General features: G+C 48.4%; 1 protein-coding gene and 1 long non-coding RNA gene across 3 annotated transcripts in view; one reads left to right on the top strand and one right to left on the bottom strand.

The window, feature by feature from the left end:
- Positions 1-4,244: 4,244 nt before the first annotated feature.
- LOC119300004 (5-methylthioadenosine/S-adenosylhomocysteine deaminase-like) overlaps positions 4,245-13,012 on the top strand; it is a 17,009-nt gene continuing 8,241 nt past the window's right edge. For both annotated transcript variants that reach the window (XM_037577097.1, XM_037577096.1), the window contains exons 1-2: positions 4,245-4,577; positions 4,689-4,861. In XM_037577097.1, the coding sequence (XP_037432994.1) occupies positions 4,370-4,577; positions 4,689-4,861 (381 nt within the window). In that variant the 5' untranslated portion in view covers positions 4,245-4,369. The remainder of the gene's footprint in view (positions 4,578-4,688; positions 4,862-13,012) is intronic.
- On the bottom strand, positions 5,915-6,974 carry LOC119300005. The gene is made up of 2 exons (XR_005146369.1): positions 6,801-6,974; positions 5,915-6,717 (listed from the first exon to the last, which is right to left on the bottom strand). It is a non-coding gene; the product is annotated as an uncharacterized LOC119300005 (long non-coding RNA).

Below are 13,012 nucleotides of genomic sequence, written 5' to 3'. Positions count from 1 at the left end.
CCGATCCAAGTACCGAACGTACGGCACCTCCGAGTTCAGCACACGTTCAGCTCGATGACGTCCCACGAACTTCGATCCAGCAAAGCTTCACAGGAGAGTTCCGTCAGCATGATGGCGTGATGACGGTGATGATGTTGTTACCGACGCAGGGCTTCACCTAAGCATCGCTACGATATGATCGAGGTGGATTATGGTGGAAGGGGGCACCGCACATGGCTTGGAACAATCAACTTGTGTGTCCTAGGGTGCCCCTGCCCCCGTATATAAAGGATCAAGGGGGAGGCCGGCCGGCCCTTGCAGGGCGCGCCAGGAGGAGCAGTCCTCCTCCTAGTAGGAGTAGGACTCCCCTTTCCTACTCCTACTAGGAGAGGGAAAGGAAGGAGGAGAGGGAGAAGGAAAGGGGGGCGCCGCCCACCCCTTCCCTAGTCCAATTCGGACCAGAGGGGGAGGGGGCGCGCGGCCTGCCCTGTCCGGCCCTCTCTCTCTCCACTAAGGCCCATGTGGCCCATTACTTCTCCCCGGGGAGGGGGGGGTTCCGGTAACCCTCCGGCACTCCGGTTTTCTCCGAAATCACCCGGAACACTTCCGGTATCCGAATATAGTCGTCCAATATATCAATCTTTATGTCTCAACCATTTCGAGACTCCTCGTCATGTCCGTGATCATATACGGGACTCCGAACTACCTTCGATACATCAAATCACATAAACTCATAATACCGATCGTCACCGAACGTTAAGTGTGCGGACCCTACGGGTTCGAGAACTATGTAGACATGACCGAGACACGTCTCCGGTCAATAACCAATAGCGGAACCTGGATGCTCATATTGGCTCCTACATATTCTACGAAGATCTTTATCGGTCAAACCGCATAACAACATATGTTGTTCTCTTTGTCATCGGTATGTTACTTGCCCGAGATTCGATCGTCGGTATCTCAATACCTAGCTCAATCTCGTTACTGGCAAGTCTCTTTACTCATTTCGTAATGCATCATCCCACAAATAACTCATTAGTTGTATTGCTTGCAAGGCTTATAGTGATGTGCATTACCAAGAGGGCCCAGAGTTACCTCTCCGACAATCGGAGTGAAAAATCCAAATCTCGATCTATGCCAACTCAACAAGTACCATCGGAGACACCTGTAGAGCACCTTTATAATCACCCAGTAATGTTGTGACGTTTGGTAGCACACAAAGTGTTCCTCCGGTAATCGGGAGTTGCATAATCTCATAATCATAGGAACATGTATAAGTCATGAAGAAAGCAATAGCAGTAAACTAAAACGATCAAGTGCTAAGCTAACGGAATGGGTCAAGTCAATCACATTATTCTCCTAATGATGTGATCCCGTTTATCAAATGACAACTCATGTCTATGGTTAGGAAACATAACCATCTTTGACCAGCGAGCTACTCAAGTAGAGGCATACTAGTGACACTCTATTTGTATATGTATTCACACATGTATTATGTTTCCGGTTAATACAATTCTAGAATGAATAATAAACATTTATCATGAAACAAGGAAATAAATAATAACTTTATTATTGCCTCTAGGGCATATTTCCTTCATTGCCCAACTGTAATTTGTTTACCATGCCATTCACATGTTTTTGAGAGAGAGATGCCACTACTAACCTATGCCACCCGGGTCCATTCTCCATCAATACTTTCTTCTACAAAAATTGTTATATTTTGTTTGCGTATCTATTATTTGCTTTTAACCTTGTAACTAGCAAGACAAGGGGCTTGTTGACAACCCCGTTGCCGCGTTGGGTGCAAGTATTTTATTTTGTTTGTGTGCATGTACCTCTTATCTTGTTAGCTTATAAACTCCTACTGTTTCGATAAACCTTGGTTCTTAATTGAGGAAAATCTTTGCTGTTATCTACTTCACCCTTCCTCTTTGCGGAAACCCAATGACTCCTATGGGAGTAGCACCCCCTAGCTCATATGCTAAGAGTATCATCAACAACAGACTAAAAAGCACAACCAAAACAAAAGTCATGATGCTTTAGCCTTTTAGGGGAAATAAGGAACTCCAACGCCAGACCAATACCTGCATGGTGACTATATTTTCTTATGACCAGAAAATTGCTATAGGAGTGGTATATTTGGGTCACCACTAGCAACCGACCAAAAACCTAAATTGTTGCCGCCAGAACCCCAACCGCCTGATCTAAAAGTTCCTCATCGCAACCGCCTCCTCGCCCGCTGCCATCGCGCCCGATTCTGGCCACCCTAAGCCACCGCCACCACTCCCACGTCAGCCATCGTCGCCACCCGATTTTGGTAGCCCCTGAGTTGCCTGCTGCTGGATCCGAGTTCCCTGCCGCAAGATCTGCCCCGCCTCTAAGGTTGTCATTGCCGCCCAATCCCTCGCCTCGTTGGCCGCCCCCGAGCTCCTCCGCCGTCAAGCAACTACGCGATAGAGATCCGCAACCCGGACACCATCGAGCGTCGGTGGCTTGGCACCTTCACCACCGCAAAGGAGGTGACACGGGCGTACGAATCCACAGTGCTTTGCAACTTCGGGAGTTGGGCGAGGCTCAGTTTTCCACCGCCGCCTACTCGTCCTTCCACACACCTCCTGTGAAGGTAATCTCTTGGGACGATGAGAAGGAGCACCGCAAGGCTGAGGCGCAACTCAATGCAGAGCGCGTAGATGATGCCTTCGTGACGAAGCTCGTCGAGGACAATCCGCAACTCCTCGTCAAGAATCGTGCGTTCTTCAAGTCGAAGGAGGGCACACTACAAGGATCAAGAGCATAAGAAAACCGCCCGTGTGGATGCTGAGATGTTCGACCATCTTGAGGCTGAGCTCTTCGACAAGATATAATTGTTGCGGAGCAAGTCTACCACCAATGACCACGAGGCCGGGCCCTCCGGCGTGACGACTCGGATAAGGGTAGCTCTTAATTTATCGCCATGTAGCATAGAGTTAGTTTCTAATTTATGGTGTTTTATGTTTAATATGCATCATCTCATACTAGAGTTTAAATTTATGACAATGAACTCTGTCTTTATGTTTATATTTCTTGCTTTTAAAATTTCCGGTCTCTAGTTTTTATCTGCCGAAAGTAGAAAATTTTGTGAAGACAAAAATCTTCTCTCTCCACTCTAAAATCAATTTTTTTCTAAATTTTTGTCTACGGTTATAGATGCTGTAAGAGCAGCATCTTCAACAGGTGATGTAAAATACACCACTTGATGAAAAGATACTTTTTACATCACTGCCTAAAAATCTAGCTCCAACAGGTGATGTATATGTAAATTTGTATGGTCCCATTTTAGGGTTCGATGTAAAATCAACTCTAGGTGATGCAAATTTGCATCACCCGACCAGCCGTTGAAACGCAAAAACGGCCACAACCCCATAGTAGCGTGCAGCGTGAAACACCCCCTAACCGCCTGCATGTCGCCGCCACCGAATCCGTCACAGATCCGGCCTCTCCCGGCCTCTCTTCATCGTGGAGCCGCCACCAAATCCGCCTGTTGGAGCTGCCTCCACGGATCCGCCCCCACCTCCCCCCGCCTCTCTTCGCCTGTTTCGGTTGCCGTCGCGATGCTACGGAGCCACCGCCCAAGAAGCTCCACCGGCTTCCACGGCGTGTGTTGGTGTCAATCAGGCTGTCACTCAACCGAGATCACACAGGACGGCATGCGCTAGTGGCTCGACAGATGGGACGAGCCGGACATCGCCGTCTGCACCTTCGACAAGTCTTGTTGGCGCCTCAGCCAACCAAATTCACACTTGAACTTCCCGAAGATCGACAACCAGGCCGATGCGGAGTTGACTGGTCACGTGACCGAGATGACAACCGTCGCACAAGAACGAGACACACTTGATCAGTGTGACACTCGTGGGTGGGATGAGGCCGTGACGGCGAGGTTTGCGGCGGAAAATCCGCACCTTGTGCAGGTGGGGTACAAGTTCTACTCGTCACGGAACAAGAAGAAGAAGGAGGAGGAGGAGGAGGAGGAGTCTGACCCCTCGATGGTGGTCGTGCTCGATAGTTCAGACTCGGCGAAAAACGAAACCGACGAGTCGGGCTCCGACATCAACTGGGACGACCACTCCTATGAGTAGTCTGCAGTAGTTTGCAGTTGAATATTTTTTGCATCGGAACTACTTTTAGTTTGTAATCGAAACTATGTTTTTAGTTTGTATTGAAACTATGGTTAATATGATATGGCAACATGTCTCCCTGTACTATTAACCATGCTCTAATTGGAAGACGAGGGCCCCTTCCGAGGAACAGAAAGCGAACAGTCTCCGCCGTAGTATCCGGTTCACTGCCTGCTGCCTCCGACCTGCGACTCTCCGTCGTCTGGGCGTACGCCGCTCCGGGAGGTGGCGCGAAAATGACGCAGGTGGCGGCGGTATCGGCCGACATCGTCCTCCACAACGCGTTTGTCGTCACCATGGACGGCGCCCTCACGGTCCTCCGGGACGGCGCCATCGCCGTCGTGGGCGACCGCATCGCCGCCGTGGGCCCTTCGGCGGACGTCCTTGGCGCCTTCCCCGGCGCCGCGCAGACCCTCAACCTCGGGGGTCGTATCCTCCTTCCCGGTTGGTACCCGCGCGCCTCTGCTTGACGAAGCTTCTTCCCCTTGCAAAAATCAGTCAGTTTCCACTTTCCAGTGACGCTTGTGCTTGTTGCTTGATTGCTTGGATTGGTAGGGTTTGTGAACACCCACGTGCACACGTCGCAGCAGCTGGCGCGGGGGATCGCCGACGACGTCGACCTGATGACGTGGCTGCACGGGAGGATCTGGCCCTATGAATCTCACATGACGGAGGATGACTCCTACGCCTCCACACTCCTCTGCGGCATCGAGCTCATCCGATCTGGGGTGAGCCAATTGTCCACTGGCATCAGTTCCACAGTATGGCTAATCTGTTGGTACTAGTTTGTATTGACTGATGATACACCATATATGTTTGCTCAAGCCCGGAATCCTTAATTTCGCCACCCAATCGCGCTTGCATTGGTGGAGATGTTACATAAAACACAATGAGAATTGAGCAATCTATACAGTGTTGTTAGCACGGCACTAGTATTACTCTCAGAATATGGTGGTGGTTCACAAGATCTGAAGATTACAGGCACCAAGGTGCCAAATTGGAGATGAGTGGAAAAGGAACTAGGGTTCTAAGGTAGTAGGTAGCCGCCGCCGTGCCGTGCCGTGCCTTGATCGATCTTCGATCCCCTCAGGGTTGCCAGCTTCTCCCTTTATCCCTCCTGTGTTGCGTTCACCCACTGGCTGCCACTCACTCTTGGGTTGGGTTTCTTGATCCTCTTGGCTGGGCCTTGGGCCGTCTCCTCGTCGGGCTCGGTAGTTGGTTGGGCTGATGGGCTGGTGCTGTCAGGGGTGCTAACACCCTCCCTTGCTTGAGTTGCGGCTTGTCCCCAAGCCGCTGCGCACGGGAAACGCGAATGAAGCTCGTCTCTGTCTTCCCAAGTTGGCTCGATGGAATCGCCGGACCAGCGCACCAACACTTGAGCCACCACTCTGTTCGCTTTAGTCTTCACTAGGAAAATTGCCCGTGCGTTGCGACGGGAGATGGGATTACCATGTATAAAGTTGTACAAAGATGAATCTAAGGATGTCCTAATAGATAAGTACTCTGAAATTATATGTTTGTATAAAAAAAGAGGCCGGTCGATCAGCAATAGAAACAAATACAAACTCATGAAAGGAAAATAACAGTAAAAGTTATTAGTAACAAATGCTTCAAAACCAGTAAAAATGAAGCAAAGAAATAGAGGATAACTGGAAACTCAAAAAAGAATCAAACAAAAATCATTTAGGTGCTTACAGTCTCACCCAAATACCTTGTTTTGTTCGAGGCAAAAGTTGTGGTGCTTTCCACAATAAAATTAGATATGTCCACATTGCTAAGTCTAGACAACACGAAATAGAAATTCATTAAAACAATATTAGGAACTTATTCATCCGCAGGAAATTAACATAAATTTCGTAGCAACTCTACAAAGAGTAGCTCACTGATTTACATGGTATGACAGCCCCGACTACACCTCTCCTACAATGCTGGCAGTTGCTTCACTTCATGAATGTCACTATGGCTACATTCTCTCCTTGAATGTAATCTTGAACCTCTCCTGAAGAACATCAAATAGAACATGTCCTGAAGAACCTCAAAGGTGAAAGTTATACCATGTACATCTGAAATTTATCTTTTGCCATGAACCCCTTCTAAGTACTAAAAAATGATGGTCTATACATCAGTGTCCCAGTCTAAAGATATAATGTAGTATAGTTCTGCATAATAGAATAAAGCAAACATCTATTTTTTTGTCAATGTAGTCAACTTTCCTTTGCAACTGCTTTTGCTACCAGATTGACTGCGGACATGCTGAAGAGCTTAGCAGTCACTCTGCTTGTTGCCAGAAAATGGGAATAACACTGTCTAATATATTTTCTTGATATATGCATACTGAATCTCCATGCAGAGTGAACATGTACGTGGCTGCTAGTCTGCTACTTCATGGGTCAAGAACACTTGGATATGCATGAACCTTTGAACACCTAGGAGCCTAGGACACTGCACCTTGATATGCTTTGTCTATTACTGCATCATGTGCAAACACTTGCGATGGCATCTGCCACTTCATCCCCGGCAGATTGTGCGACATCAGTAGTGTTGTAGTCAAACACACCATAGAGCCTGACACCCATCACTTAATCTGCACAGAAATCAAAACCCACATTAGCCCGTCCACTGTAACGGTACAAAATCTATACCGCTAAAATTAAATTTGCATCATACCTGTTTTATTTTATCCCAAAACTGTGTCAACAAGATATCCATTCATTTCAAATAACGCAGTAAGTACATCTATTTCAGACGGCTCCTCGATAGCCTTATCTAGTGGGCTATTGGCCTTGCGCTTCTCTGGAGATGGACAATGGCCTTGCGCTTCTCTGGAGATGGACAATGGCCTTGCCGCAATGAAAATAGTGAAAGTTTGTGAGGAAACTTTTGGTGCCAATCTCGTGCCTTAAGTAGAGGAAGCATAAGCTACTGCTTATAAACACAGTTTGGGGCCTGAAGTATAACAAATTCATGCCTTAAGGTAGACTTGCTTATTTTGGGCAACTGGCTGAACTACTTTGGCATCTGCAGAAGTAATTGGAAGAACTTGATGCTCCAGAGCCTTGTTATGCTTCCCCAACACTTCACCCATGACAGCCTTATAATCACCTAATGTCTTGACAAGAGCGAGTAGCAAGTGGAAGATCTCAGACCTGCCGTGTGCAACTTTTGTGTTGGCTAACATCCATCCATCTGCTGCTCCACGTCCATACTTGAATTCCTTAAACAAGCTCATTTGTCTAACAACAAAAAAACATGAATTAATAATTACACATGAACAGCATTTTGCAGCCAGCTACTCTCAGGCCTAATTTTTGTGATTTAACCATACAAACATTACGTGATTTCAATTAAATTCATGCCTAGATTCATCATACAATCCTACAAAGTTGTACCTCGTACAGGTTGTAGCCTAAATGTTCAACTTCCAGACATACTGATTTGGTCAGTCGTTATTAGCTATAGCAACTAAATTCTCAAGCAAGCGCCAGGGCTCTATCCCTTGCCGCCATTCATAGCCTTGACGTCTGCTGCACTGCTCCACCACCGGTTTCATGTCAACCAGCTTGAATCTTTCGAGAAGATTTAACACAAATTTTCCTAAATCATCAAAAGCAATTACACCATCCAAGACCATCAGGCGATCAGAGCACAACAGGATAAAAATGTATAGCTGCTTGCAGACACATCTTGAGAAAGGCGCATGTGCCCAAGCCCTATAGCAGCATACCGAGACAAATTGAACTCTTAACATGTTGAATATGCTGAGATATGGAAACTGGTTCGCCATTACCAAGAAACGAGACTCCGTGTGCAGCTAGCACCTTCTCCCAACATCTCACTTGGACAATCTTGGGTCCACAAGCAAGCTGAAAGTTGCAGGAAGGGGATTAATTACCCAGGCTGCTAACAACAAATCAGGCCTAAGCGCTTACCAGAGTATGCAAGTGCAGTAAACATAGGCACCATTGTTTTGGTCTATCTGGACCATCCACCCTAAAGCACCAGCAACTCTAGTCTGAACTGAGGTAAACCTTTTTCGCTGAACTACTGCCATAATTCCTTCTAGTGAATCACAATACAACAATATAAACCAACTGTTTTTTAAAACACTTCAAACTTTTTTCTCAACACAGATCAAACGGACAAAATTCCTTGTAGTGTACTGTTCGTGCAAACAACCTAAAGTGCAGAGCACACAGGATAAACGTTGTAAAGTAATCTAAGCTACAGAAATTAGCAAGAATGAGCTACCTACAAATGACCATGAAACAAAGAAAAATGATGTTGCAGTGCGCTGAGTCTTTTTAGCAAACACATGGCGTGCACCTGGCGAGATGGTGGTTGAAGTCGATGGGGCAGAGCAGTACTGAACTGCACGCAGTTGGGCAACGACCATTGAACTGCTCCGTCGATCTGCGCGTGATGGGAGGAGCAGGTGCTCCGGCCAGGTGAAGAAGAGCATTGGGGAGGAGAGGAACCGACTCCCGTCGGCTCACCTGTGATTGAGAGGCGAGGCAGACGGTTTGGAACTGTTTTTTGCCGTTGCCGGAGCACGGGACGTCGGCCAAAGAGAGGAGGGAGGGTGGGTAGCGTCGCTTTAAGAGGAAGACGCAAGGGCTGGGCTGGTGGTGGAGGACGACGACGTCGGGTCGTGGCGAGAGAGAGGGGATGGGGGAAGGTGTGGCGCCAACATCGAGTGTCGCCGGTGGTGGAAAGCCATAGCGGTGGGGAAGGCGCACGGCGGAGGGGCGTTGGCGGCAGGCGGCTGCGCGTCGATGCGGCGGCGCGCTGGAGGTGGAGCGCTGGAGGTGGTGATGGAAGGCGAGGTCGTCGTGCGTTTTTTTCCTTCCCCCGTTGGTTCACTTATTAGGAGGAGCGCGGGTTAATTTCTCATAAACGGAGGGACTTTTCTGCAAAAATGCAATGACGTACGACCAGAAGCAATAGCTGGTTTATTAGTAGGTAAAGATGCGACTGTCAAGCACTTCCACGGGAATCGCAAACTGGTTAGTATCAGCAGGCAAAACAGAGGAAACGGACACACCTGGCTTGATGGCTTTGCGAAGTTGCGAAACGTGGAACACGGGGTGGATCTTTGAATGTTCAGGCAATCCCACTCTGTATGCTACCTGCCCAATCCGGTCTTGCACCAAGAAGGGCCCGAAGTAGCGGAAAGACAGTTTGTGACAGGCGCGACGAGCTACTGAACTCTGAACATACGGCTGAAGCTTGATATAAACCGAGTCACCAATGTCAAAGCTGCGTTCAGATCGGTTCTTATCAGCTTGATGTTTCATTCTTGTTTGAGCCCGCAGTAAGTGCCGACGGATTAAAGCTTGCATTTCCACCCTCTCGGAGAGCCAGGCATCCAGATCGGTGACAGGAGTAGCCGAAGCTGCCTCAATCCCCCAGTGTCGTGGTTCGTGACCATAGAGAACAAAGAAGGGGTTTTTTCCATGAGCGCTGTGGTAACTCGTGTTAAACCAATATTCAGCCAGGGGCAGCCAAGAACTCCATTTCTTTGGGCAGGCATGGACAAAACACCGGAGGAAAGTCTCCAGGCACTGATTGGTACGCTCGGTTTGCCCATCAGTTGCAGGATGGTAAGGAGTACTCATTCTCAGTGTTGTGTTGGTCAGACGAAAGAGCTCCTTCCAAAATCTGCTAGTGAAGATGGGGTCACGGTCCGACAAAATCGAGTCAGGCAAGCCGTGCAATCTGTAAACTTGATCAACATAAGCAGTAGCCACTTGAGATGCAGAGAATGGGTGTGTCAAGGCCAGAAAATGACTGTACTTGGAGAATTTGTCGACGACCACCAAAATACAATTGGCTCGCCCAGATTGAGGCAATCCCTCGATGAAGTCCATGGACACCATTTGCCAGGCACGTGCAGGGACTGGCAAGGGTTCCAACAGTCCGGGGTACTTGCAGCGCTCTGGCTTGGCTTGTTGGCATACCTCACAGGCCTGTACAAATTCAGTGACAAGCCGCTTCATACGTGGCCATGCACAAACTGTTTTCAAGCGCTGATATGTTGCAGGGGCCCCGGAGTGGCCACCAATAGCCGACTGATGCCCCGCGATCATCATGCGCTGCTGCATTTGGCTATTGCGCCCAATCCAAATTCGCCCTTGGTAACGCAAGAGGCCATCTTCCAAAGAAAATTGCTGGTGTGATTGGGGGTTAGCCTGTATCTCCTTAATGATTTCGAGGGTAGGTGCATCCTGGGCATATCCAGCTTTCACCTCCTCGAGCCACTCGGGTTGGCAGAGGGAGATAGCATAAAGCTCATCAGTTTCTGAGATTGGCCGACGAGAAAGAGCATCAGCAGCCCCATTGTCGACTCCTTTCTGGTAGCACAATCTGTAGCGAAGACCCAATAGCTTGGTGAAAGCTTTCTGCTGCCAAGGGGTGTGCAAGCGTTGATCTTCCAAATGAACTAAGCTGCGTTGGTCAGTTTTGATGAACTCTGCTGTCTGGAGGTACTGCCGCCAATGTTCAACTGCTAATAAAATAGCCAACAATTCTTTCTCATATGTAGAAAGCCCCTTATTGCGAGGACCGAGAGGCTTACTCAGAAATGCCAAGGGATGACCGTCTTGTTGCAAAACAGCTCCAACGCCAAGATCACTAGCATCGGTCTCAAGGACAAACTGCTTCGAGAAGTCTGGCAGGGCAAGGACAGGAGCTGTCACCAATGGAGTTTTCAAGGTCTCAAACGATGTTGTGCACTCACTCGTCCACACAAAAGGGATGTTTTTCTTCAAAAGATGTGTCAACGGCTTTGCTATAATACCATAATGGCGAACAAATTTGCGGTAGTAACCGGAAAGGCCCAAGAATTGCCTTAGCTGTTTGACATTGATGGGAAGAGGCCACTGTTGCACTTGCTTGATTTTATCAGGTTCTGTGGAAACCCCTTGTTCACTGATGACAAATCCCAGATAGGAGAGTTCTCTTTGAGCGAAAAAGCATTTGGAAGCTTTGATCTGCCATTGGTCATTGCGCAAGAGTTGTAAGACTTCTCGAAGATGCTTGACATGGTCAGTAAAGGTCTTGGAGAAGACGAGAATGTCGTCGAAAAACACCAGAACGCAGATACGCGATACCGGTTTCAGTGTGTGATTCATAGCTCCTTGAAAGGTTGCTGGGCCCCCTGCCACTCCAAATGGCAAGACCTTGAACTCGTAGTGACCGGAGTGAGTTTGAAAAGCAGTCTTGAATTCTTCTCCTTCTGCCAATCTGATTTGATGGTAACCGGAACAGAGATCTAACTTCGAAAACCAGCTAGCTCCTGATAGTTCATCGAGTAATTCATCAATGACTGGAATAGGGAATTTTGGAGTGACGGTCAGCGCATTTAACTTGCGATAGTCAATGCACAAACGCCATTGGCCGTCTTTCTTGCGCACCAGAATTGCCGGAGAAGCAAAGGGACTATTGGAGTGTTGGATGATGCCCGAAGCTAGCAACTCTTCGACTTGACGCTCAATTTCATTTTTGGTATCTGGTGAGTGCCGATACGGACGGATATTGATTGGTTGAGCCCCTGGAAGGAGTGGGATCCGGTGGTCGCAAACTCTGCGAGGTGGAAGGCCCTGGGGGGTGGCAAACACATCAGAAAACTCTTCTAAAATGTGCTGAATTTCAACTGGCACTGATGATGTATCAGCAAGCTGTTGTGCTTGTTTGTGCTGATCAGGAGTAGCACAGAGGTACACAAGATGATCCACTTCGCCCTGGACACACATGTGCTGCAGTTCTTCAGCAGATATTTGAGGGCATTTGTTTTCAGAGAATTTGTGCCCTTGTAACTGAATCGGGGTAGACGCCGAGGGAATTGTCACCGTTTTGTTGATCCAATCAATGTGTGGATTCAAAGCTTCCAGCCAGTCCATTCCCACAATCACATCAAAACCTCCCAAAGGCAACACTTTAAAAGAGGTGGCAAACTGATGCCCTTGTACTGTCCACTGACATTCAGTTAATTCTTGCTCACACCGCAGCTCTGCTCCGTTTGCAACCTTCACACGAGCTGCTTTGGGCAATTGTTGTAATCCCAGCAAGCCCTCGGCACAACGTGAGTTGATGAAGGACGCTGAGCTGCCCGAGTCAATCAACACTTCCACAGCTTGATCCTGGATCAATGCGCTGAACTGCAGTAGTTTGGAAGAGTCATTCCCGTTGAATGCTTGCAAAGATACTGCATAAATTGTTTCTTCAGTGGAATCTGGACCAACACTCGTCTCTCCGTCTGTGTTTTGTTCAATCCCCATGAAATCCATTAATTCCTCCAACACATGCATCTGGATTGTGGTTGGACAAGTGTGGTCACGCCCCCAACGCTCGCCACACTTGAAGCATAATCCCCTGGCTCTTCTGTATGCACGAAGAGTGTTCCGCGGGTTTGTTTCTTGTGGTGCTTGCCTTGGTTGTTCAACCGGTGCTGCACGGGCCGCTTCGAGGCCGCGGCGATCCGCTGCGACTGGTGTTGTAGGAGGACGAGGTTGGTGGAGGGGCACTGCCTGAGGAGGTAGGCGAGGCGATGGCCGGAAAACTTGTTTAGGGGGACGAAACTGCTCCGGCCTTCCCCCGTCATGCGCTTCCTCCTGGACCAATGCAAGGGCGCAGGCCGTGTCCAAGTCTGGAGGCCGCTGCACCATGATCGCAGCGCGCAAGTCCGCCCTCAGGCCGCCGATGAACCGTGTCAAAAAGTAGAAAGGATGAACCTCGTCAGAATAAGATAATAACTGGTTCATCAAATGTTCAAAGCGTTCAATGTAATCCTGTACTGAACTATGCTGTTTAATGGCAAAAAATTGTCTAATAAGGAGCTGATGGCGATCACGCCCAAAGCGGGTTGATAAAACATTGCATAG

The sequence above is a fragment of the Triticum dicoccoides genome, chromosome 5A (genome assembly GCF_002162155.2).
Source record: "Triticum dicoccoides isolate Atlit2015 ecotype Zavitan chromosome 5A, WEW_v2.0, whole genome shotgun sequence".
Lineage (NCBI taxonomy): Eukaryota > Viridiplantae > Streptophyta > Magnoliopsida > Poales > Poaceae > Triticum > Triticum dicoccoides.
The sequence above is the reverse complement of the archived record's forward strand: the minus strand, read 5'-3'. Positions and strand labels throughout refer to the sequence as shown.